The sequence below is a fragment of the Equus quagga genome, chromosome 1, assembly GCF_021613505.1.
Source record: "Equus quagga isolate Etosha38 chromosome 1, UCLA_HA_Equagga_1.0, whole genome shotgun sequence".
Classification (NCBI taxonomy): domain Eukaryota; kingdom Metazoa; phylum Chordata; class Mammalia; order Perissodactyla; family Equidae; genus Equus; species Equus quagga.
In genome coordinates, this window is record NC_060267.1 from 142,892,118 (window position 1) to 142,919,881 (window position 27,764).

Below are 27,764 nucleotides of genomic sequence, written 5' to 3' on the forward strand. Positions count from 1 at the left end.
ATGTTTAACGCTGACTAATTTCCAGATAATAAATCTGACTCCCAAAGTGCTTACGTGATTTGCCCAAGGTCACACATCTAGTTGGTAGATGACGGAGGCGCGGCCCTCTAACCCAGGACTGACTACCGTGTCTCTGCCTACTTTTCTTCCCTGAGAACCACTCAGAAGAAAACCTTCACTACAAAGCGAAGTTATCTGAACTTCAATAGACATAACCTACCTCACACGGATTAGCTGCATCTCTCAATTCTAGTTAAACTTCTACAGATAACATGCCTTACTGTTCTCTCTCAGGAAGCTGCCTTTGGGAAAAACTTTAAGTGGACCCCTTGATAATACTTTGAATTAAAAAATATATTTATATATTATATATATAATATATATACACATACACACATTTCTTTAAATGATTTACCATACTCATAAACTTTATCATCTCCTTCATGACCCTTGCTTATTGTTATCATTTTCCAAACATTCACTTATGGATAACAACCTGTACAAACTAAGAAAAAGGTAAGACACCCTTCCTCAGGACTCTTGTAACAAAATATGTAGGATGGGGCCGGCCTGGTGGCACAGCGGTTAAGTTCGCACGTTCTGCTTCTTGGTGGCCCGGGGTTCGCTGGTTCAGATCCCAGGTGCGGACATGGCACCGCTTCGCAAAAGCCATGCTGTCTTAGGCATCCCACGTATAAAGTAGAGGAAGATGGGCACGGATGTTAGCTCAGGACCAGTCTTCCTCGGCAAAAAGAGGAGGATTGGCAGTAGTTAGCTCAGGGCTAATCTTCCTCAAAAAAAAGAAAGAAAGAAAATATGTAGGATGTATTCAAACTTCTTAAAGAATAAATTTGGTGTTTTCAAGCAAATTGCTTCTAAAGTACTGCATGGCCTGATGTCTTGGAAGTAAAAAGATTTGGTTAGAGATGAGAAGATCACAAGTCAGAACACAGGAGAGGTGAAATTCTGTCCATTTTAAGTACCTCAATAGCATATAAGACCTCTTCAAACCACAGACAATAGGAAAGAAAAGGCTGGACCTGAGGATACCACACTGTGGATGAGCCTGAGCAGGCCTACCCAGCTGGGCTCAGACCCTGCCTCTCCCCATTCCTGTGTGACCTTGGGCAGGGAATGGAGGGTCCCTCTGAACCTCGGCCTCATTTTAAAATGTGGATGAGAAGTCTCCGCCTCAGAGGGCTGCGGGGAGGACTCGGTGCTGGGGATGCAACAAACACTCAATGAATGTCCCTTTCATTCACCACTAACCACGATCACCCACAAACCATCCGGCAGAAATCAGAGACGGAACCCGGAAAGAATTCTGAACCCAAAGAATGAGGCAACTAACAACCTCCAAATCTCCAGTGAACATTCTCAGGGGAGGAAAACATCAGGAAGTTCATGACCTCTCACCACCTCATGGAATGGTGCCGTGTTCTTCACTGACTCAGCGTTTATTCATCAGGTTTCCTACTAATTTCATGACTCAATGTAAGCTAACCAAGAATAAGCAGTTTTTATTTCCTAATTTAAGAAAATGTTTAATCTAAGAATTAGTAATAATATAGTTCAAAGAAACTTAAAAATCATCACATGTTCAAGCCCAGAAAATCAATTTCTAGAAATAGACCTGAAGGAAATCATGAGTTGGACGGACAGATACTTATATAGGAGGATGTTCACTCATGTTATCTGAGGAAAAATTAGAAACAGTCTAGATTCCTAATAGTAGACCAATGGTTCGATATAAATTATGGGCTATTAAGCAATGGTGAAAATTGTGTTTTTCAAGAATTTTAATGCCATGCGGAAACAGTCAACATATACCATTAAGTAAAAATGCATTACATTCCCAAATATGTAATACATTTGTTGGAGAAAAAAACAACTAGAAATATCTCACAAAAAATGAGAAGCGGTTGCTAAGTTAGTCATCGTTTTGTCTTTGTTTATTTTTGTTAAATTATCTAAAATTGGCATACTTTTATGACCAGAAGCTATATTATTTTTAAAACTTAACTCCTTTTAAAGATCATTTCTGTTCATGAAAAGGCCAGGCAGTAAGAGCTGAGAACTGGGGTAGGCTCCAGGATTCTGTAAAATAGTGACAAGCTTCCCCGCTTTCTCACTCTGAAAGTCAGTAATGGACACTATCTCCCACCGCTGCGTCATCACCAACAGAGTCACAGAACGTTTTTTAAAACCACAAAAACAAAACTGAGGTACAGAGAGGTTCCATGACTTCCTCAAGGTGACAAAAAGCACAGGTTTCAGAACCAGAGCTGAAATGCAAGTCTAGTATCTGTGACGTAGGTGAGAGGAGAAGACGCCTTTGAGAAGGAAAGGATGGGAAGCTGGTAAGGGGCCCTGCTGAGCGCCTGGGGCCTCCATGGAAGCCTGGCAGGTGGGAAGAAACGCCGGCGTGAGGACGACACACACCTGTTCCACTTGTGCGAGATTCTGGCAATACATCCTGAGGGCAGAGAGGGAAACGGAGAAGTCACCTGCAGAGAGGCCAAAGCTAAAGCAAAGGAGGTGCGGGTGAGAGGAGACCCCAGAGAGAAGACTGACAATGTCCACATGTTAGCAAAGGCGAAAAGAGATTTACCAAAAATGAAAACAAACCAAAAAACCCAGAGATGACCTGTCAGAGCAGGAGGAGAGCTAGGGTATCACCACGCACGATTCAACTGCACACGTACACGCTGCAAATAAAAGTTCCAGTGGGAGATGCTCTGAGCAACGACTTCTCCTGTTTAATCATCACCCTCGTACCCCTCCAACAAGACAGCTCAGAGACCATGTCTCCTGTCGAGGAGGCTCCTCGTTCTGGTTAGGATGTAAGAATATGCCGCTACCTTCTCTATCTTTTCCCAGGTCCTCCCGGCTGACCTCTAACCGACATGAGGAGCCACAGGCCCCGTTAAGCCCACCGCCTGCTGACACCGCCGCCCACCACTGGCTCATGTGTCTGGGCATTTGAGCCCCAGTGAATTGAGCTCTTTCTCTACCTACAGTCATTTGTGTTTGTTCCCAAACCTGTTCGTATCTGTTTTGCTTTTTAATATAACTATACAATCATGTTGATTATTTCATGAACAGTATAAAAGGAGAACTGTTTCTATGAAAGCTAAGGTTAATATCTTGAAAGACACAAGTAAGGATTAAATGGCCAATTAGATTTGGATGAAACAATCGCAATATATTCGAAAAACTCATTTACCAATAAAAGCATCATGTACTTCAAATCTAGTGTATGCATCCTAGCACACGCAAGAGGATAAGCACTTGGCGCAAGCTTGGCAAACAGGAAGCGCTCAATAGATGCGAATCATTATTATTATTGGTTACCACTACGTAAGCAAATCATGAGAGTGATGAGAGCTATGAAGAAAGGACAAGGGAAAGGGAACAGGAGTGGGGGACACTACAGGTGGGGTGGTCTAGGAAGGCTTCTCTGAGGGTTAGAAGCAAAGAACAGGAAAGAAAGGGGAGGGGGCAGAGGGAGCTGCCGTCAAACAAGCCTGGAGTGTTCACCTGTGTGGCTGGCACAGGGGTGGGGTGGGATGAGGCTGGTTGCACAGAGAGCCAAGAGCCGTGTGACAGGGTCCCTAAAGACCCTGCATTTTATCCAAAGAGCAATGGGAAACAGAGGAGCAGATCACCCAACTGGATCTTGAAAAAAGATCAGCCGGGCTGCTGAGCAGAAGAGGGTTGGCAGAGAAGCAGCAAAGTGGAAGCAGGGAGAACAGTTCCAGCAGCTCAGCGACGAGAGGACAGTGGCTTCATCCAGGGTGGCAGAAGTAGGGTCAGAGAGGGGATCTGAGAGATACCCAGAGAAAGAATTAATGGGGCCAGCTGATGGCCAGGCAGATATGGAAATGGAGTAAACCGTGTCTCACTGATCAAGACAAATGTGTATGGAGGAAATACTCCACTTTTGTCAGTGGACACGCTAAGCTAATGACTAGGTATGTGAGCCCGGAGGCGGGGAGGGAAGAGGAGGAGGTGGTCAGGGGTGGACATAAATTCGGGAGTCACCAGCATGTGGCTGGTATTTAAAGCCCTGGGAAGAGACGATGTGGAGAGCAGCAGACCGGGCGCTCCAACTGGTAGAGCAGCACATCCCAGTTACCTAGAGGCTGGAATGACAGGCTCAAAATGACTATTTCTGAGGACAAGGCCTGAGGAGGGTATATTTTTAAAAGCTCTCTAGGTGTATCAGGTTGAGAGCCACTGATTTAGAAGCTCAGAAGAAGAGGAAGAAAAACCAGTGAAAGAGGCTGGAAGGACTGGCCAGAGAGATAGGAGGGAAATCCGGGAGCAAGTGAGGCCCTGGAAGCCAAGCGAGGAGAGGATCCAAAACGGAGTGGGTCACTGTGACGTACCCTGCTCCAGGACGCATCAGACGAGGAAAGAAGGAACCTCCAGGTAGGCACCCTGTGGAGAGAGTGCACTGCAGCCCATGCTTCACCAGTTAGACCCCCAGGCCACGTGCTGTGTCCTCGTGCCTTATCCCAGGCAGACTCCCTCTCTCGTGGGATGAGATCTGTGTGAGTGAACTGCAATGCATCAGGCTCACACAAATGCTCATTACTATGACTGTATGGACGCAAGTGAAGGAACAAAGGCGGAAATGGCGGCATGGCATCTACTGTAAGCGCCACTTTATGGGCACAACTCTGGAGTGCTGGGCTGAGGAGCGTGGAGACCTACACAGGATCCTGGTCCCATTCAAGCCAGCTGCACAACCTTGGCAACTCACTTCACCCCAAGCCTCGGGTGCCCCATCTGGGTAGGACTAGATTAATGGTCTTTAAATTTTTTGTTTAAATTAAAATTTAAAACATTAACATGGTATGGGGAGCTGGTTTAATTTCCACTCCGTCCTCCCACATAGGCAAGGCTGGCAACTCGGTGCAGGATGCCAGCCAAAGGCCTCGAGAGCTTCCTGCATTGGCCCAACCCAGTGTAAAGTCCCTGGGTGGGTAATGGAAGAAAATCAGTAATCCAGGAGATGTATTCACTTCCTTAGCCACAAAACCTCAGCTGGAACGCAAACAGGTCAAGTGCACAAAAGATCACAGGTTCATACCAGGCACACAATAAGTATCTGTTGGTCAATTCATTAATATTACTTTACAGTAAAAGCAAACGGTGGAACAATGCCTTGAAACTCTTATTGCTTCATAACCTTCTCTTCTCCTTGGGAAAAAGATTATTCCAGGTAAACTCAGAGGTGAAGTGGTCAGCAGATCATATGCACTTGAGACACACAAAGATTTCTTTTCTTGTCCAAGGTTCCTTAACCAGAAAGTTACAGAGCATGGCCCCTGGAAAGGAGGAACCACAAGGAGCCACCTAGGCACTAACGCAGCCAGCTTCAAGTCTGGTGTCTGCAGAATGCTACATGACTAGAAAAGTCTGCAGCACATGTAATCGTGTCCACCTGAGATTGGGAAGCACGACCTACAGACAGGGACGGAGGCAGCAAGTACAGAGGAGGAGGAAACCTCATCTGAAATTAAGCTGCCTCAGGCTAAGTTGCACTTGGTCAGTGACCTTGAGTGAAAAAAACTGAATTTCAGGTATGTTGAACACATATTTTAAAAATAAGTAAGTTTTGACATATTCTGAAACTGAGGCTTTGGTTTTTTTCACGTTTACCAAATGAGCTTTCTTCTTAAACTAGAATTCTTTTCTCCTTCACCTACTCTGAGAGTGTAAAGATAGAGTCAGACCAGACAACCTAGGTGTGAAACTAGGCACCCCGCCTTGCTAGCTGTGTGCCTGTGGGCAAGCTTCTTAACTTCTCTGAGCCTGAGTTCTCATCTGTAGAATGGGGGGATAGCAAGACTATGTAAATCAGAGGTCATTATGAGAACTAAATGAGATACATGTAAAGTATTAAAAACAATGACTCACATACAGTAAACATTAAATGTTAACTATTTTTTCTTCCTCTTTTATATTTATGGATAGGTTTGCTTTGCGAGTCATTTTTATTTTCTGTGTTTCTCACCTCATCAGGAGTCAAGAAACCTACCTGACTATGGGAAGTGTTGGAATTTTTCTGAAAAGGTCATCCTATCACCTGGTAAAGGTGGACACCCAAAGCTTTCTTGCCTCTTCTCGACAAGCCAGGTGAGGGCCAGATTTGAAAGGCATTCCTCCACTCTGGGGGATGACGTGTAGGAAAGGGGGTTGAGTTTTATTCTACCTCCTGACATGCAAGGCGTTTGCTCTGCTCTGTGTAGCAATGGTGTAGACAGCCCTCTCATCCGGTGGTCTTCACTTGGGAAAGCGGATCAGAAGCCCCCAGAAGCAGCCCACACCCACAAGAGAGAAACACTACCCTAGCCAAGGCAGAAAATAAATCTGAAATGAAACAAAGGGTCTGTTGTTCTCTCATGCAACTAACAATCGATTGGACACACAAATGAGTCACAGTGCTGGGAGCCACGGCATCTCCTGGGTTACACACATGTAAACAAATGACACAAAAGAAGGACACCACGGGCACAGCGGGGCTCCTGACTTGTGCTTCCACTGACCACTCGGCCCGTTTGGCAGGGCCGACGGACCTCTCCTCAGAAGAAAGATCTGAAGACATAAAATACGAGGACTGGGAAGGAAACTAATTGTATGATAATGTAGTTATTAAAACTTGAAAAAGGTCCGTGGTGTGCTAAGTGCTGCTTTATCAATGCATGAAATAACAACATCTAGCAGCACATCTAATAATGAAGTAATTTCAAAGCAGTGCTGAGCAAAGGAGGTATTTCCATGCATCTGCTTCCGCTGTACCATGACATGCAAACATCTGTACCTTCTACTGGGGACCATGTCACAGGTCCTGCCAGCGCCACTGTGTGTTGTTTTCTATGCTCATAATGGAAGGAAAGGCTGCATTTCAGTTAGAATTGAATGAAAAGAAAGATGAGATTTTTTTCCTTTATGAGTTCACAGACCTCCTCATTTTTCTCTACAGATCCTTTGGGGCTCCCCAGAACCTCAGTTTGAAAGCCTTGCTCTAGAGGGTGCTGTATTTAAGTTTAGAGTTAACAAGTGACCATCCATTTAACAGCTACTTAGCAAACACCTACTCTGCTCTAGGCAGAGGTACCGCAGAGGAAAATACAGAATTAAGGTAAGACTTGGATGTAATCATGCTCTAAGAACTTCCAGAATGTCTGCTCAATGTCTATTTTGGTTCTTCTGGTTTATTATAATTTGTGTTAGCCACTGCCAAATCCACCACGATTTTATTCCTCTCTTAAATACATAACTAAAAGTATAACAAACAATGACCAGCCACAATGTCTGTTCAAGTCTACTGTTAAAAGGATTTCAGAAGCTGTAGGTCGGTGCTATGGAATAAATGCTATGAGTCCTGCACGATCCTATTTCCTTGATAATAAAACTGGTCCTGCCCACACAATGGACATTTTATAGGGGCGAAATGAGACAATTCATATGAAAGTTCCGCGAAAACAGTGAAGTACTGCCCATGGATGGTGCTCCAGTTACACTGTGAATGTAAGTGATTAGTCAGCGTGTATGAGAAGGGACCAGAGTGTCCTGTGGCAGAAACGGCCATGAAGGGGTCCTGCAGAATCACAGGACAGTCTGTTAAGGAAGGGTAGGTAACACACAGAAATTTCTGGAAAAATAATTCTGCTGCGAATTCTACTGTGAATCAGTCTGAAGGAACTAAATATAGGACTACCACGGAGTTTTCTCAGGACACAGTTTTCCACACGCCACATCTCCTTGGTGATACACATACTGTGAGTAAACATTGGTGACTTACAAAGAACTTCCTATATGCCACAAGACACACCTGAAGTTCTAAAGGTTCAACCTGAACATTAGGACACGCCTAATGTGCTTCTTATCTGCTCTGGGGTAGATTATTCTATTTTCATTCCTACTGAAACTGATTATCTGCAGTGTTCACAAAGAGACTTGTAGGGTTTATAAAAATACAGGTCAACTTAAACAAAATTCACTTCCTATTAATATTTAATAGAGAAAATGTAAAAACAGCCCCAGATAGGCTCTAAAGGCGAGACTTAAGAGTTCTGACTTGTTTATTGTAAATGATTTCACAAATTCAAGAAAACTGGAAGTCGGTCTATATTAGAGAAAACAATTCCAGAAAACTTTATAGATGTACTAGAAGCTGGTTTTGAACCACGGTATCTCCAAGCAAGATGCAGGATTGCTGTATGTTTTTTTTTAAGGTGACACAATGATACACAGAATATGTATATGTCATCACTTATCATTTAGACTAGGTTCAAATTAAATTTTAAGTCAGAGATGTCAAAACAAAGAAGAACTGGGCTGTCCTACCAATCTCATAGGGGTGCCCTAAATTTCTAAAGAGAAAACTTCAAAAAAGGCACCTCTTGAATGAACATCAGAAACGTCATTAGTGTGAATTTTTTAAATTATCATATATTTTTTAAGTCTGCAAAATCTGGTCTCACACACTTGTCTTCAAAAACACACTGAAAAAAAGCCCAGTTAGTGTACTGCTCACCCTACCAGGTGTCAGCTCTGCAGCCCTCGCATGACTGGTTTGCTACTGCAGCAACATCTTGACTCTCCCGAATAAGCAGCTTCATGGGCTTTCACACAGAAATCATAAGTCTTGGTATGTCGGGCTATGTCATGTAAACTGGGAACTTAGATGTTCCCAATACCTTTGGTTTAAATGCAAACTCCTTCCCAAAATGAGTTTGTAAGGACTCAAGCAGTACTTTTGGTAAGAGGGGAAAACGGGAGCATCTTCAAATCCTTCTGTATGGTTAAGAGAAAGCTGGTTCAAATGAAAACTCGAACTTGTCCTCACAATGCAAAAATTTATTTAGAAGACCTAAAATGGAGGCCTTTTATGTGGCTAATCCCTGCAGCCACATCTCTTTGAGTCTCTTTCCATGGATAGTAGGCCACAAGACTTAGTAAGCAGTATAAGATCTCATTTGAGGCCGCGGCTAAGAAGGACTGGTCATCACAGTGCCGTCATCACGCGAAAGGGGAACTACTTACGGAAGTACTTCAGCGTCTCTTCAATTTGCTCAGTTGTGAGGTTGATGTTGGCATCTGGAGAAATGAGGGGTGTGTGGAGCCAGTCGTCGTGGTCATAACCGTAGATGGTATCGGCTCTTAACTTATAATGGGGCAGCTGCTCCTCCAGTAGGCTAATGATCTCGACTTCCGGAAGATCAGTGCTGTTGCACACGTCTAGAGGGAAGACGACAGAGAAATGAGAGCCCAGAACCGGTTCTGGCCTTGCTGCTGCTGCTTAACTAAACTTGTGGCCTGCAGGAGACATCTTTGGTTACTTACCCGCGACATGGAGAGGACAGATAAGGCATATCAGGGGTCTCTCTCCAATTTAAATTCTATTCTTGAAACTCAGATTTACACATGCTTACTGCCAAGACCTACCAGAAATAGTTCCTGCCATTTAACTGCCCACCTTCTGTGAAGCCAAAATTCTTACGCCTTCACCATCTGGGCTAAGTCTTTCTTTCCAGGCCTTTCTCTGGCCATCTTCTCTCAATCACTCTACACTTAAGCCAAACTACTTACAGTTTCAGCAATATGCCTAAATTTTGGTGCCATTCTTTTACCATGCAAGCAAGCCACTGCCCCACCTAAGATTTTTGCCTTCATTAAATTCATTCATTCATCTGTCCATCTGCCTACACTTCCTTCCATCCATCCATCCAAATACATCCTGAGTACCAGAGACATAGGAGATGCAAGAGTAAACACGACACTGGTGGTCCTGCCCTTGCGACACTTCTCAAGGGGTTTCCAACCATTGGACCAACAGGTGCCCCTCTGTCAAGGCAGAGCTTGAATACCACCTCTCCCCTGACATACTGGTGTTCTGAGCACTCCAAGCAGAACTGATCTTTCTTCCCGCGTCCATATTGATAGCATTTTGTCAGAACTTCTATTACTGCACTCATTAAGTTCTGTCTTCTGGGTAAGTTAGTATCCAACTCATTTCCCTCTGAGAAGGCAAACTTCCATACACGGGTTGTCCTCGATCCACCACTTATACCCCTCACAGTTCCTGGCCCAGACTGTGCTCAGGAGGAGCACGATAATGCCTATGGAGGTGAATCAGTCCACACAAAGCACCTTAAAGCAGGCCTGTTAATTAAACTGTAAACATGGCAAATGTACCCAGAAGACTAGCCTCACGCAACTTGTCTACCCCCCGGAAGAATGAATTAAGTGAATGCTAATGGGTGAGTGTTGATTATCTATCAACTAATTCTGACATCAGTCACGCTATCAGCCTATTTCATAGAAAGTATTCGGGACCTATGATGGTAAACAGGCGGTGTGAGCCGCGGTGGTCTTGTCAACCCATAAAAACCAAGGCACCCAGCTGTTCATGAGAGGAGAGTTAACTCAGTCTTTTGTTCTAGGAATGAGCCTCAACGAGAAAAACTGTTCAGAAGATAAGAATACAGTGGGGGTCAATTCTGAAGAAGACTGTTGCATCATTTTCTTGCCTTGAAGTAGAAAACAAAAGTGGAGGATAGAGCATGTGATTCAGTCTCCCACCACAAAGAGCGAGGGGAAAACCACTCTCAAGATAACCAAAACCACACAACAGCAAGGGGAAGTAAGGAGGAGGTACTGGCAAGAGATGAGAATTAGGAGGTGTTTCTAAAAGGTGGAAGTTGGCATCAAACTAAGGGAGAATGGCCCAACCCTAAACACACACAGAAGAAATGACGGGTGCAAATGGTGGGAGTAAATCCCAGGGTGCTCCCAGCTGGGAGGCAGCCACAGAGGGAGCAGGAAGGGCCTGGGGCAGGGATTTGCTGGAGAACCAAAGCAGGCACAGCAGGGAGGGCCAGTCCCTTTGCTCCCCTTACTGTGGGAACCAAGGCAGAGGCGGCAGCAGGGCAGCGAGGCAGCGAGGCAGGGCCGCTCACACTCAGGTGGAACGTGGAGACACCTGTGCCCAGCACAACGGCTATGCCAGAGACTTACCAAAATCCCTGTCTCCTTCGTGTTTAATAAGAAGGCCACACAGCAGGAAAAACGAAATATGGAATCACAGGTAAAAAGAACATCCAATGACCCATTGTCTCCCTTCAGACAGGAGCCCACTGAAAGCACCTGTAGGCTCCCTCGCCCACCTCCGACCACCTGCCACCCCACACATCCCTTCTCACTCAAGTCAACACGCAAAGCTTCACTGCGGAACACTTCGATTCAGGAAGTCAGCGTGGTTTTTCAAGTGCCAAGGAAAGAGTTAAAAGCAGACAAGGAAGACATTCCAAATTTTACTTGGAGTGTTAGGGAAGCACTTCAGTCCTAGATGGGGACAACATCCGAACGCTCGGGATTCTCTGCCTAACATGGAAAATGTCACAGCTAGCGCACTGGCATTTCAGCCAGCCGAAACCACACCAGAGCTGCTCTGCCACTTCGCAAAGGTCTGTCACGAACAGAAGTTACGTCCTCCCCTAGGCTAGAGTCAACAGCCTCACCTCAAGACAGAAGATGTCTCATATTTTTATTCCCACTAAAAACAAAACACCATCCAGAAAGTCCAAGATGGGCTCATAATGAAGCAAATATTTCCTCCTCTCACAATGAAGTGAAGACTAAGTTCCCACAAAGCTCATCTTGGGGAGAGGCCTCACAGCTATAAAATGGCTGCCACCCGACTGAGGGAATACGGGGTCAAGGAGGGGTGACACCCAACCTGCAGCAACTCTCAGCTAAACATGAGTGGCTCCACAGAAGGCAGTGCCAGCCTGTCCTTAGGAAAACAGGCAAGGGACCAACACATTCCTGCCTCATGCACCCACACAACGGGCTGGAATCTTCTAGTGTCGTTGCCATTTGGTGGTGGGGAAGGCAACAGACTGCAAAAAAAAATACCCCTCTTAAAATAACGAGTCACTTGTGAGCATGCTGGCACCTGCCCAAACGCTGAGACTTGACCTGTCCTTCTACTTTCAGGGCTGAAGGTCAACCTATTTGCAGTGTGGGTCCTTGTGCCCAAGAGAGATCGTTTTCCTTAAGGCATAAGATGACCAGTGAGATAAAGTATCAAAAGGTGAGGCTGTGCCAAAATGCCTGTTTAAAAAAACTCTGTATATTTGATTTTTCCATAATGTGACCAGCCATATAAACATCAGCAAGTTTTCAGCTGCCTGGAAGGCCCAGAGAATTAGGGCATAGGAAAGGATTTTAGGGACTGCCCAGGGACTCTCCTTGACCTTGGCTGCAGAGCTGGAGGCCCCGGGGACCTCCTTTGGAGGGGGACACCACATTTGCCTCATGGAGAAGAAACATCCAAGGCTTGAAGTTGGGTAAACGTAATATGAGAACCTTCGAGAATTCCCCAGGAATGCTTTCACCACACCAAGCACCAAGCCAGTGCCTTCAGAGCATTCTCTGACCCTCCCAGCAACCTGAGACGGGAATAATATTTGCTCTGTTTTATAGATGAGGAAGCTGAGATTCACAGAGCCTGTGGAATATATTGTTGGTCAAGGTCACGCAGCTAAGTAAGTGGCAGATCCAGCTGCACTGAAAGCTGCGCCCTTGCCTCTGCCATCCGCTGCTCATCTCCCAGGCCCGCACACTAGAAATGCTGGGGAGGGCCGGCCTCGTGGCCGAGTGGTTAAGTTCGCTTGCTCTGCTTCGGCAGCCCAGGGTTTCGACAGTTCAGATCCTGGGTGCGAACATAGCACTGCTCATCAGGCCATGCTGAGGCGGCATCTCACATGCCACAACTAGAAGGACCCACAACTAAAAATATACAACTATGTACCAGAGGGGCTTTGGGGAGAAAAAGGAAAAATAAAATTTTTAAAAAAAAGGAATGCTGGGGAATTCCCAGGATATTTTGATGAGGAAGTTTTTGTGCTAAACATGCAGAAGACTTCTTAAGTATGGCAGGGATGTTCTATTAAACACACTGACCAGCCAGGGAGGTGTCAGAATGATTTTCCCTTCGAAAGCACAGCAAGCAGAGCCAAGAACTGAGGTAACTTGTCTGCAGAACCACGAAGGATCAGGGGCCTGAGAAGGACAGCCCTGGCCCCTCTCTTGGAGCTTATTCAAGCTCCTGGTGTGCAAGGACACTGCTGGCCCCACTTTGAGGAAAGGAACTCTTTATGTTCTGTATGGTCACCATTTCTCCACAGCTCCAACTCACATTATTAATAAGCTATACAATGTGTTCCAGCAGAAGTCTGAAATGAAGGGCATTAGCCTGCTGATTGAACTCAGACCCCAACAGGTCCATGGCTTCTGGGAGATCTGCAGCAACAACAGCCCAGAATCCACTGACCCCTAGGCTGTCAAACCATCCAAAGGCCAGGCTCACCCATGTGGTCAGGGTGGATTTAGCCTCAGCATCTTCCCCTTCTCCAATTACTACAACAGCCCCATGGTAGCTGGCCTTGCTGCTGCTGGCACCATCTATGGAAAGATGCTTCTTTAAATCATGGTATTGCCCTGCTTTAAAAACCTCCCAGCTCTCTAAAAATGCTTCACGATTCAGCCTACAACTTCCTAGGACAGAGGCTACTGACTGTTTCCCAATGTCTAATTTCTGCTTCTTCCTTTCGGTAATATAACCCCCAGGGTGTGGTTGGGCACACAGCCACCCAGCTAAAAACTACATTTCCCAGCTTTCCTTGCAGTAAGGTGTGTCCATGTGCCTGGTTGACAGGATGTAAACAGAACTTCCAAGTCATGCCCTCTCCAGCTGTGGAACTGCAAGAGATGGGGCTGGTCCTGGAGTCCTCTTCAACCACACAAGTAAAGGCAACACCTAGAGGGTGACCAGAGCAAGACTGGGTGCCTGGGACAACCTGGGGGAGCGGAGCACTCCTGAGCCACCTCATTTGGACTTTTAAGACAAAGAAATAAACGTCTACCTTAGTGAAGTCACTATTATTTTGGTCCCCATTAAAGCAGCCAAATCAATACCCAAACAGCCTTTCTTACCAAGCTCGGTCTCTGCTATTTTCTCCAATACCTCCTCAGTTCAGCCACACCAAGTTCTCACTCTTCTCCAAACACATTTTTGCAAAAGCTTGGTTTTTACACCAGCTGTTCTGTCTGGAATGCCCTTCACTACCCAGCAAACTCCATCTCAAAATATCACTCAAATGTCACTCTGTATTTCAAGTTTTCCTTGACCTCTGATCTCTGGGTATGTATTTAGTACATAGATTATTTCACTACAATGCTATAAGTGTTTTCTACAGTCTCTTCTCCACCAGCGGTGAGCCTCTCAGGAGAGAGAGGATGGAAAATGGCACAAAGGAAAGGAAGAATCTGTAAAGGGGAGAGGTCGAAGCTGTCAAGCCCCTGTCCCCCAAGATGGACAAAGGCCCAGCCTTCAGCACAGGGCAAGTGGAGCCATCTAAAGTCCAGGTCTTTTCAAGCCCCTTTCAGTATCACCCTAGGTCTTTGTCCAGCATGGAGGAAAGTCCCACAGAGAAGTGAATGCCCCCTCAGCCACTCAGCAAACGCTGATCTGATCCAACGCCCACCATGCTCATGGCGCCACTTGGGGAGCAGAACATAACAGGTTTCTTCACCTCTTCAGAGCTATAACTCTTCTGAGGTTTTCTCCAAGGCATGTGGTTTGGAGTGGGTCCTCCTATCCAAGGAGGAGGGCTTCATTTAGGGCTGCTTGGGAGGTAGGAGACGGTGTGGAGCCTGCTCAGCAACCAGAGGGTCTGGGGCTGTAGGTGCAGCTATCTCCACTCTCCACCTGACCTGGGCTAAATCCATACAGCCAGAGAGGGCCTAGAAGGAGGTCCCTCCAACTTAGGATTTGCACTGATGCCCAGGTGCAAATGCCAGCTTCATGAAACCTGCCAGGCGCCCGAGACAATGCTTACATTTCACAGCAGAAACAGTAGCTCTGAAAGTTAAACCTCGGAGAATCTCATTTAAAAATACAGACCCCTGGCCTCTAAGCAGAAGTCAGCATACCTAGTACCAGGCAGTTCCACGCTCTGAGTGGTGGCCTCCTCCAGATGGGCTGGGGGTAGCTGCCTGCACACGGGAGCTGGAGGGCTCTGGGCCCAGGAGAACCGGGAACAGCACAACCGCAAGGGAGGGCGGAGGGAAGAATACGGAGAGGAGAAAGAGCAGTGCTGGACAAGGAGGACACCTTAGTGAGGGAAAACTGGCAAAATCAGAGGAAGAGAGCAGAACAGACAGCACAGAGAAAGAGGGAAAGCAGGAAGTCAGGGAAGATTTGGAAGGTCAGGTAAGTAAACAGCACGACTGCCCCCTGCTGGAAGGAGCGAGAGGCGCTGGGTGCAGCAAGAGCACTGTTCCAAGAGTGTGGAGAATGGGATCCCGGCCCCGTCACCCCCGCAAGTCCCGTCTCCATCTCTCTGGGACTCAGTTTCTTCACCTGTAGAACAAAAGCATCAGGTTGCAGAAAAGCTCTCTTCCTACCTAAGTGTCTCTGAGCAGCCAGGCCAAGGGCTGTGTCTGGTGGCCACCAAGCACAGCACATCCTGTTCCACCGAGGAGGCACCCCTGGCCCTAGACATGCTGACTTCTTCCGAGATGCCAGAGATCTGTATTCTACATGAGATCCCCCCCAATGTTGGACACTAATTTAGAATTTTATAAATACCTGAGGGCCAAATTAAACATGTGCGCCTCCAGCTCACACACTGCAATTTCCCATCCTGGTGTCACTCTGAGCCTTGGTACAATATTTTAGACTACATTAAAGGTAACAATCAAAGAAAAAGAAAAGGAACCCTAACTCATCAAGACCAGCCACATTCCAAAAGCCCATCTTTTTTCTATTTTTCTCTCACTGTTCCAACCCTGTTTTTTTCGGTTTTTTTTTTTTTTTTTTTGGTGAGGAAGATTGTTGCTGAGCTAACATCTGTGCCAATCTCCTTCTATTTTGTATGTGGGATGCCACCACAGCATGGCTTGATGACTGGTGTGTAGGTCTGTGCCCAGGATCTGAACCTGCAAACCCTGGGCTGCCAAAACAGAGCACACAAACCAAACCACTATGACACCAAGCCAGGCCCAACCCATTCCATTTCTTTACCTACCAAGTTTCCACTTGGCCACAAGGATGGTGGGTGAGGAATGTAACCCCAGGTCTGTCAGAATCTGGCTGGAGGTAGTAAGCCTCTCTCATTACCCTCTACCCTTGGTAGTGATTGCAAACCCACAAGCAGTGTTTCAAAGACTTCACAAGACAAGACCCCTCTCCTACTCGGCCACTTTCAAACCATTATGTACAGACTTGGAAACAATTCCTTTTTCTTGAAATTATTAGGATTAAAGGGCACAGACTCAGACTCACACACAGGCCATATACTGGTGCTGGAGACACACGTGATACTTTGTAACTCCTGTCTGACAGATGTCCTTCTAGAAAATTCCTATCATAGGGTCATACAGTTGAGAGCTTTACCTTAGCATCTTCAGGGGACTCAGCGTTAGTAACTACTCTCTACACTACAAAAGTTGTGATTTCACATCTACAAAGGGACCATTAGAGCTAAAAATTACTGGCTCAACCACCCGATTTAATGGAAGAGGACACTGTACTCAGAGAGGCTGAGGAGGTGGCCAAATGGCACAGAGTAGCCAGCAACAGAACCAAGACTGGTGCATGGCCCTGGTGTGCAGCTCGCCACACGAGGGGCCTCAGGAAGTAGCAGTGCCACCCGGGATGCTGATCTGTTCCCTGTTTACCCAGCTCCCTGCCTCGTAACCAGTATGTGCTCAATAAACATTTGTTGATCAATAAAAGCACTTGTATCTATTTCTGTATTTCATTTATTCTCACCAACCAGTGGGCAGTGCAGGGTGAGGATTAGGAACACTTTTTACAAATGAAACCAAGGTCCTGAAGATTACATGAGGAGCCCAAGTCACTCCATTAGCAAATGGCTGAGCCAGGCCCCACACCCCAGCCTGCTTCCTCCCAACCCTAATTCACACATGACTCCTTCCCACTGTCTGTGGCCCCTTGTGAGGATCCCCTAGGGAAGGAACCTGCAAGAAAGCATTTCTCCTCCCTTCACTAATTTGCAGGCATTTCAGAACTGAGGAACCCTCCCAAGAACCATGCACGGGGATGACGGTGCCACGGGGCAGGCATCGGCACACTGCAAACCCCGGGCTTCTGTAACAGGGTCTTCAGATGCTCCAGAGGCTCCACCCGAGACCTCTTGAACCAGGATCTACGCAGGTTGGGTTCAGGAACTGCCTTCTGTACCAAGTCCTCCAGGGGTTCCTGCACATCACCACTTGACAGCTGACAGTTAGCCCCTTGTGATTTTAATGAACTGAAGTTGCCTTCTCAAAAAAAATCAATACATAGGGCTTGTAGGTCAACATTCACACAGTACACAAGGGAGAGGGGGTCTCCCAGCTCGGTCCCTCCTGCACATCCACCCTCTCCCTGCTTCCCCTTGGGACTTCTTACACTCCGCACATCCGAGCCAGACCTCTTCTATCGCTTCCACTCACAAGAGGGGAAACTGAGGCCCTGCAAGGTTCAGGGACTTGGGTGAGGTCTCGAGGCTAAGCAGTGGCCCCACAAGACGCTAGGACCTCCGGCCCGCTCCCCTCGGCCCCGTTCATCCTGCACCACCTCCGGCTCACAGGCCTGCCCCTCAGAGACAGGCACGCGTCTTTTCTCTTCCTTTCCTGCCTCGCCTACTGAGGGAGAGTTAGTTCCCTCGCTGTGAGCAGTAAAGAGGGTCTCCAGTGGAAGGAAAGCCAAGCAGAGAAACCCACATGGAAGCAGAAAGAAGAAGCCAAGGAAACTATGATTCAGAGACAGAAACAAAAACCGACACTGGGGAGTTCTCTGGAATGGCCGTGGCCTTGATTGCCACCAGAAGCGACTCTTTCTAAGAAAAAGGATAAACAATTACCCTGGTTCAACTGACACCCAGTGAGACTGGGTGTCAGGTTCTAAGCTATCATTTAATCACACATGAACACCAGTTCCGAGGATACATACCCCGACAGGAGCACTGCAGCCGAGACGGCCAGGCTGCCCAGCATCCCGGCCAGAAGCAGGGTCTCCGACCACAGGCAAAGTGCAATCTTGTGCAATGGAATGTGGCACAGTCCACGGGGACAACATCAGCTCGTTGTGCAACAAGCCAGAGCAAGAAGAGGCAGGACAAAGCAAAGAAGGAAGGATCCTGTCACGGAGACCCCAAAAATGTCAACCAAATTCAGTGTTTTTCAGAAACAGTGACTCTAATAAGCGTTGTATAGAAATCCACAAAAGCAGATGCTATTACACTGCAGGTTAGATCGATTCCAATACTAAAACATACAGCTAGAACTGCACAGAACTTCATTTTATTTTAAAAGGAAAAATTAATGTGTATAAACCCAGCCCAGAGTTAAACCTCCAGGCAAAAGCTCAAAAAATAGGGAGTGTTACTGGTCATTTGAACTTGTTTACAAGGAGAAAAACAGAAAAAATACTTTGGTTTTCCAACTGTCTTGGTAATTTCTCTTAAAGGTGTATATATTATAATCATGAGATTACCAGGGGAAACATTTTAAAATAGTTGGTGTCAGTATGATGGTAATTAAAGTGCTCACAGCTGAATTAGTGTTTAGACAGATGGAGCTGGTATAAATTGGAACAACACATGCAGGAAACAGTTTGACAGCATGTTTGGAGAACCAAAAATTTGTCATGACCCTTAAACCAGTAATCTCACACGCAGGATGAAATCTAAGAAAGGATTCCAAAAAATCTAAAGCGCAAAATACACAAGCATGTTTATAATGTGTCTGATAAGGTTAAAACCATGCATAACCAGGTTCCTCAAAAAGTTAAACACACAGTTACCTTATGGTCCAGCCAAGTCCACTTCTGCGTATATACCCAAAAGAAGTAAATGCAAGAACTTGAACAGCTATTTGTACACCCAGGTTCATAGCAGCATCATTCACAATGGCCAAAGTGGAAGCACCCCAAGTGTCCGTCAATGGACGAATGGATAAGAAAATATGGTGTAGACATATAATGGAATATTGTTCAGCTTTAAAAAGGAAGAAAATTCTGATACATCTACAACACAGACGAACCTTGAAGACATTATGCTAAGTGAAATAAGCCAGTCAGAAAAGGACAAACATTGTATGATTCCTCCTGTATGAGGTTCCTAGAGTAGTCAAACTCACAGAGACACAAAGTAGAAAGGTGGTTGCCAGGGGCTGGAGGGAGGCGGGACTGAGGAGTTAGTGTTTAAAGGGTACAGAGTTTCAGTTGAGGAGGATGAAAAAGTTCTGGAGATGGATGGAGGTGATATTTGCATGACAACATCAGTGTACTGCCACAGAACTGCAGACTTATAAATGGCTAAAATGGTAAATTTATATTATGTATATTTTACCACCATTTTTTTTAAAAAAAGAAGTAAAAGATGGTCACTGCATTAGGGATTTCCTTTCATCTCTCAGATTGGGGGATTTGGGCACCTCAGGGACAAGGTAAGAAGATATATACGTAGTAAAAGCTTAAGAATATTCAAAGGAATCAAACACACCATCAGGATATGGCTAATGCCAGGAGGGAAGGGAGCAGAGGAGATGGAGGGGATAGGCCGAGCAAGGATGCCCATTCGTCTAGGTCTGCCCATGACAGTCCCAGTTTACGCCTGTTGTTCCAGTGTAATTACAATTATTACCCTTTCTCTCTCTCAAAAGTGTCCCGCTGGGACAGTCTGGCAGTTCCTCAGTAAGTTAAACACAGAATCCCCATACGATCCTGCAACTCCACTCCTACGTTTATACCCAAAAGGATTGAAAGTAGGTGCTTAAACAAAACCTTGTACACAAATGTTCACAGCAACACTATTCTCAGTAGTCAAAAGGTGGAAACAACCCAGTGTCCACCAGTGGATGAATGGATGAAGAAAATGTGGCATATCCACACAGTGGAACATTATTCAGCCGTGAAAAGGTATGAAGTACTAATACACACTACAACGTGGATGAACACTGAAAACACTATGCTAGGGCCAGCCGGGAGGTACAGAGGTTAAGTTCACATGTTCCGCTTCAGGGGCCTGGGGTTCGCTGGTTTGGATCCCAAGTGCAGACCTATGCACTGCTTGGCAAGCCATGCTGTGGTAGGCATCCCACATATAAAGTAGAGGAAGATGGGCACAGATGTGAGCTCAGGGCCAGTCTTCCTCAGCAAAAAGAGGAGGATTGGCAGCAGATGTTAGCTCAGGGCTAATCTTCCTCAAAAAAAACCCACTATGCTAAGTGGAAGACACCAGTCACAAAAGACTACATTTTATTTGACTCTGTTTACATGAAACGTCCAGAACAGGTAAATCCAGAGACAGAAAGCAGATTGGTGGTTGCCCGGGGCTAAGAGGAGAGAGGAATAAGGAGTGAGTGCTAATGGGCATGGAGTTTCCTTTTGGGGTGATGAAAATGTTCTGGAACTAGATAATGGTGATGCCTGCACACATTTGAATATACTAAATGCCACTGAATTACACACTTTAAAATGGTTAAATGGTAAATGCTTTGTGTATTTTAACACAATAAACAAAACTCTACAAAACAAAAGTGTCCTTGCTGAAAAACCACAACAAAATCCCACCACACTCTCACTAGAATGGCCTAACAAAAAAGGCAGACAATAGCACGAGAGTCAGAGAGGGTGTGGGGAAACTGGGACCCTATACATTGCTGATGGGAACGAAAAATGGTACAGCCATTCTGACAGCAGTCCAGATCTGTAAATCTACTTAAAAAATCACTGAATTGTACACGTACAATGGGTGAATTTTATGGTATATCAATTATACCTCAATAAACCTGTTTTTTAAAAAACTGTCCTTGCTTGAACACTGATCACCCTAGCTTTGACCCCAGCATTTAGGAGATCTGAAATCACAACAACAAAAGGTTATTAAATATAAATGGGGGGGTAACAGTATCTATAAATTCTTTCTGCATACTTTTCTACGTTAACCGTCATATCCTCAAGACATTTTTTAGAAGATGTTTATTGCATTGCCAAACACAACCTCCATGTTTAGCAAAAGGGCAGTATTTAAGTAGGTCATAGCAACTTAATGGAATATAATAAAGCTGTGAAAAACAATTATTTGTTCATTTCCAGGGAAAGGTCATTTGGCAGAATAAAGATATGGGGGAACCGTGTTCCAAGCAGAGGAAACAGTAAATACAAAGAAAGGCCTGGGGCAGCTGGGGTGGCTGGAGCCAGGGGGGAGGGGAGAGGAGAGGCAGGGAACAATGAAGATGAAGGAAGAGAGGCCTCAGCACCCAGAACCTTTAGGCCACGGCAGGGGACCTGAACTTACTCTGTCTGCAGCGAGAAGCCCATCCACAACCGTGCCATGATCTGACTCAGAATGAAGCAGGTCAATCCAGCTGCTGTGAGGACAGGGTGAAGGGACTATGAGTTCGTGGCTGGTGAGGAGGCTACTGCCACAGTCCAGGCAAGAAGGAATAGTGGCTCGGGCTAGCGTGATGGAGGTGGGAGAAGTGTTGGATTCAGGCAATACTTTGAAGGTTGAGGTACCAGTGCTTGCTGATGGATTGGATGGAATTATAAAGACAACACAGCTGAAGAGAAAAAAGCTTATAATAGAAAATTAAGTGGGGAAGGGGACTTTTTAGATTGACTACAATTATGCAAAAATTATGCATGTACTCTGTCTCTTTTAAGTAGGATCCTTTCTCATGGAATCTAGACAATTACACCAACCTAGAAAAATTGCTCTATGCGAAGGTTTTGGGTAGGTTTTTAAGCACTTTATCATATTTCTCTAGTTGTTAGATTGTTTTTCAAATTACGCATTGATAAGTGGCTTTGGGACATTAGAACAGTATATAATACTCTTAACAAATTACATTATTGATTGTTTTAATGATTATATAAAAATTAAATACACCACAGCTTACTCATTCAAACAAAAATTGTTTCCTTCAGGAGCCAGCTGGGTGGCGCAGCGGTTAAGTGAGCACGTTTCACTTCAGCGGCCCAGGGTTCGCTGGTTCGGATCCCAGGTGTGGACATGGCACCACTAAGTAGGTCAAGCTGTGGCAGGCGTCCACATATAAAGTAGAGGAAGATGGGAGTGGATGTTAGCTCAGGGCCAGTCTTCCTCAGCAAAAAGAGGAGGATTGGCAGCAGATGTTAGCCAGGGCTAATCTTCCTCAAAAAAAAAAATTGTTTCCTTCAAAGGCAGGCCTGGGAGGAGGGGTTAGACTGCCACTGGAAGAATTCCTCTTCCCAAACTTTCCTCGGGTCTCGGCACACTCTAAGGAGAGGGGCTCCCTTGCAACTGCTGGGGATACACAGGTGGCAGAGGAAGGCGCTTGGAAAACCAGGACCACTTGGGGCCAAGTCTCCCGAAAAAGGCTCAAAAAGTGTGAAAACTCTTTTCTGGGCTTAAAAAAACAAAGTAAATGCTGCTAGATGGTGTAGTTTGTTTTGTTTACTTTTTTGTGTGGGGTTTGCCACATAAAGTAACCTGAAGGGCTCTAAACCAGGGCAGTGCTGACAGTGCCATCCAAGACCCCACAGCCCCTAAGGGCAAGTCCTTACAAAGAGAAGGACCACTTCGCCCTGCTGAGCCTGTTTTTGTCAGTAAACTGTGCAGCAGACTTCTCCCCACTCAGCCCTGGACAGAGCACCTTTCATAGCAAAGCTGTTTCTCTCCCTCTGAGTAGTAATGCTGCAGGGGAGGGTGGGGACATTTACAAACTTTTAAGCAGTATCTCTTCATTTCTGGATTTATTCCCAGCCATCCATTACCTACGTTCCCAGCGCTCACTCTCTGTCATGAAGCAGAGAGCAAAGCAAAAAAGACATACCCCCAAAACTTCACTTCCAATTTCAGCACCTTCTCTGATTCCCTTGAGACTGCCCTCCTGCTGTTGCTATTTCCAAAGGAGGTTCAAGCCCGTCCCTTGCTGCCGTCCACTATGTGCCCAGCACACCAAGACACACAGGCCAAAAGCCCCGCCCCCCAGGCACTGGTGACCTCTCCATGCTCATCAGCCAACTCTCTTCTTTCCCTTAAACCACCTTGCATAGACAAGACACACACACACACGTGCTCACATCCTGCACCCCCAGGCTCTGTGTCCCCCACTCATGCTGCTCTTCTTTCCATCCTGAAATGCACTTTGCTCCCTCCTGCCTCTGAGCCTTTGCTCATGCTGGGCCTTCTGCCTGGAACACTCTTCCCTTCCTTCACTTCCTAACTTGCCTTCAGACCCCAGACAGAGTCACTTCTTCAGGGCCACCCTCCTAGAAATCTCAGGCCAAGGGAGGCCTCAAAATCATCCTCTCTCTGAACACCTGGCACTTTCCACTAATCACAATTTGCAGTCATCGATTCGGTGACTGATTACCAGCTGTCTCTTCCACTGGATGAGAGGCCCGTGATAGCCAGGACAGGGTCTGCTCAGGGTACAGAGCAGATACTCACTAAATGCTGCAGTATGAAAGGAGGAATGAATCCGGTTCTTCTTTTTTTTTTTTTTTTAAGATTGGCACCTGAGCTAATATCTGTTGCCAATTTTTTTTTTTCCCTCTTCTCTCCAAAGCCCCCTAGTACATAGCTGTATATTTTAGTTGCAGGTCCTTCTGGTTGTGCTATGTGGGACGCTGCCTCAGTATGGTCTGACGAGCAGTGCCATGTCCGCACCCAGGATCCGAACCCGTGAAACCCCTGGTCACGGAAGCAGCAGCACGCGAAATTAACCACTCGGCCCAGGGGCAGGCCCCTGAATCCGGTTCCTAACAGGCACCCCTTGCGCTGGGGGAACAGACCTTCCCAAACACTCTGGGCAGAGAGCCAAGGACCTCCACTGAACACCTGTAGGAGACCTGGTGCTTTCACCTGGTCACACAAATGCACAAGGCAAGACTTGCTTTCCTCTCTTTTCTGTAAACTTCCCTGGGCCTCAAAGGCCTGTCTGCCAAAGGGCACAGCTCACACCCAACCTGTAAAAGGCAAGGGATGAGCCAGGACAACAAAACACAACACGTGATCCTGGACTGGATCTTGAACCAGAAAGTTCTGTTTTGTTTTTCTTTTGCTATGAAACAATAATTCTCACTGATATCGCCCTATAAGTGGCATCTGACAATGTCTGAAGACATTTTTGGTTGTCACAACTGGGAGGGGATGCTACTGGCATCCAGTGGACAGTGGGCAGGGATGCTGCTAAACATCCTACAATGTACAGAATGGCCCCCACAACAAAGAATGACCAGCTTTAAAATGTCGACCATGCCAGGGTTGAGAAACTCTGCTTCAAAGGACATTAGTGAGACAACCAAATCTGAATATGGACCCTGTTTTAGATAACAGGACTCTGTCAGTGTTAATTTCCTCATTCTGAAAATTACATTACGGTTATATAAGGGCATGTCTGTTTTCAGGACATATCCACTGAATTTTTAAAGACAGCAGATCATGATATCTGCAACTTACTCTCAAAAGGTGGAGGTGCGGTGAGAGAAAGAGAAATGATAAAGCAAATGTGGTAAAACGTTAACATTTGGGAAATTTGAGCTGTACTAGATTTGCAACATATCTCTAAGACTAAAGTTATTTTGAAATTTAAAAATCAAAAATATTTTGAAACAAACAAAAAGTCCAGAGGCTGGTACAAATCAACCTTCCAGATTGCATTTCTATTATTTCACAGACATGGTATCAGACCTCCTTAGAGAATTTCACAGGTAAGCTTGCCACAGAGTTAGAAGGAGGAAGCAGAAAAAAAGGTCCAAAGCACTGGATACAGTCATTAATTCCAAAACCACTTTGAAATCTCTTCTCTACTTCCTTCGCTTTTACTTCTCTCCCCTCCTCATGCCTTGGAAAATTCACTGACGATATTATTAGTATGTCACAGATATCTCTCTGTGACAAATTCTGATCCATTTCCTTTTTCAGGGCTGGATAGTATTCCATTTTCAGTATGTAACACAATTCAGTTATCTAATTCCCTATTCATAAACACTTAACACTTTTGCAATTAAGGAACACTGAAATAAACATCCCTCTTTACCAGATCTCTTCACAGTTGTCCAATTATTTCCTTAAGATAGGTTCCTAGACGTGAAATTGCAGGGAAAACTTTGTATTCACATGACCAGACTGACTTCTCGAGAGATGGACCAATTTATATCCCACAAAAAGCATATGAGAATTTCTCACTACGATGCCGGTGCGATGTGGATGTTGATTTGATTCACACACAATTTTTCTCAGGCAAGGGGAGCCAAATAATGAGAATAATGACAACCTTCCACAAAAGGAAAAACTCTTCGGTTCTTGTGTTGCACAGGCAGGAGCCTTTTCAGCTCTTTGAAAGAAATTTAAGATAAATTCTGCATCCAAGCCTCCATCTCCAGGTAGGTGCACCCCGACCTTGCATGGCTCTTGGCCTGCAGAGGGCGGCACTTCCTCCTGCGCCCACCTCAACAGGAGCCACAGGAGCTCAGAGGGCCCTTCCCCTGCGTGCCTCACAGCCTTTCCCCTGCAACGTTGTGTGGCTCCAGCCAGAGGGAGAGGAGTGGAGCTGCCTCCATGGGCTATTCATGTTATCCCCCAATGTATGTTTTTTGTTATTGTTCTGGTTACAGAGTTGCATAACTCCTGTTATTTTTGTGTTCAATTTTGCAGAAGACACAAGTTTTTCGAGAAGAAATACATCATGTTGGTGCAAGAATGCCTGTAGAAAGTTTTGTACGTCCCATTGATCATTTTCTTTACAGTTCTAGCCTTTGTGTCAGGCTTAGGATGACCTTCCTTGTCTCAAGATTATTGAAATATCCAGCAGTATTTACCTCTAGTCCGTTTATGGCTTCATTCTGAACATTGTATCTTTGAACCACCTGGATTTTATTGGGTTTGAAGGAGTTATGTAGGGATCCAGCTGTACTTTTTGTAAAGACAACAGACAACAGCACTAATAACTCACGCATTTATGGAGCGCCACCATCACCAGGCATTTACATCCACCAAAATGTTTAATCCTCCCAACAGCCCTGAGAGTGGAAATGCTCCCCACTCGTTTTACAGAAGGAGAACTAAGGCACAGAGAGGTTGGATAACTGGACCCATACCACATTATTAGTAAGTAGTGGACCTGGTTTTCTAACAGAGTCTGGATCCAGTGGCCACAGCCCCAGCCACCACCACGTTGCCTCTGGCCCTAAAGACTGTGGTCTCACTGATAAATTACTCCTCTTTATAACTCTCTTTTCTCTGAATTTTCCTCCTATTCCCAGCATCCACTTTCTGGAGTAGTATGCTTTGAGATTTCCTTAAAGAGAGCACATAGCTAACGCTTCTCTTTCTGACCCATTCTGAGACCGCATCTTCAGACAGGAGCATCACAGTCAGATCAGATGTGACTGACGTTACTTCGGGCTTGCCTCCTGGTGGGTCCACTTTATGAGGTTTCATTACTCGCCTGACTTTTGTTTTGTAGAATATGTACCACCAGATTCTTTTCTCCTCTAGGGACCCAGGACAGAGGTTCCTGAAACAGTGCTGGGATTGGAGGGTACCAGGCAGCATCCAGGGTGGCCTTGGCTATAAGCTACCATCTCCATTTACCCCTCGTGCTGTGCAAACACCGTCATTTTCTTGTGTGGGGCATGATGTGAAAGACGAGTGAACACTGATTTTGAAGGTTCACATCATATTGTTATTTCTGATCAAGGAGGCAGAGTAGACACTGCTAGTGGCTTCCTACCTTCCATACTTCTCCACTTCCCTTAGTATCCAAGCCCTGAGCCCCATGGGAATGCTACATTTCTCAGCCTCCTTGGCAGCAAACTGTGACCATGGGGCTAAGTTTTGGCCAATGTGCTATCAGCAGTGGTATATGAAGCTTTCCTAAAGGCTGCCTGGAACTTGCACATAATAGCTGGAACTCGAGCAGCCTTATCAGACCATGAGGTCTAAGGATGCAAACTACAACTAGTATGGTAGAACTGAAGGGCAGGAAGAGCCTGGGCCCCCAAGGACAGCAGGGCTGCCCCAGCACCACAGTTTCCTCTGAACTTCTTTTATGTGAGAGAAAAATAAATCCTATCAGGGGAAGCCACTGTTCTGTGCAGCCAAATCTAGCCCTCACTGATACAGGTACTTACCATTAAATTACTAGGAGGTAAATCTATATTTCTCCAATTATCCACAGCAAAAATAGGATACCTGATTGCATTTCATTTCACCAATCTCCCTCTACCTGTTGGGTGTTGTTGCTCTAATCTGGGAGTTCAGATCCACTTTCCTGTTTACAAATTACTAATTTTTTACACTTGCACTTGCTTTCTATTCACCTAATATTTACAGTTAGACTCCATAAGGCTTTCAAGGCAGCCTGAGCAGCTGCCAGAGTTCAGGGCCCACATCCTTCTACTGTCCTCTTCTTCCCAAAGTTAGCTCTCTAGAAGTCAGTTAGCATCAAGGGGCAAACTCTGAGATAAAGAGCTAAGGTCCAAATCAGGAAAACTTAATTTTATTAATAGAACAAAATTTTGTGAAAACATAATACCTACTGTGCCCCCACCATTCAATGCAATCAACTGTTTTATTGTCAATCTAAATTATTTCCCCAACAGGAAATTCTGTTTATAAACGAACAATGGCGACTTTTTCAAAACATCAAATGAGATCATCTGGATATTAAAAGAATTC

General features: G+C 45.6%; 1 protein-coding gene across 4 annotated transcripts in view; it reads right to left on the minus strand.

The window, feature by feature from the left end:
- Window positions 1–27,764, minus strand: part of TRAK1 (trafficking kinesin protein 1) — a 111,704-nt gene that overhangs the window by 72,901 nt on the left and 11,039 nt on the right. For all 4 annotated transcript variants that reach the window (XM_046680199.1, XM_046680208.1, XM_046680227.1 and 1 more), the window contains exon 2: window positions 9,061–9,255. In XM_046680199.1, coding sequence (XP_046536155.1) covers window positions 9,061–9,255 — 195 coding nt within the window. The remainder of the gene's footprint in view (window positions 1–9,060; window positions 9,256–27,764) is intronic.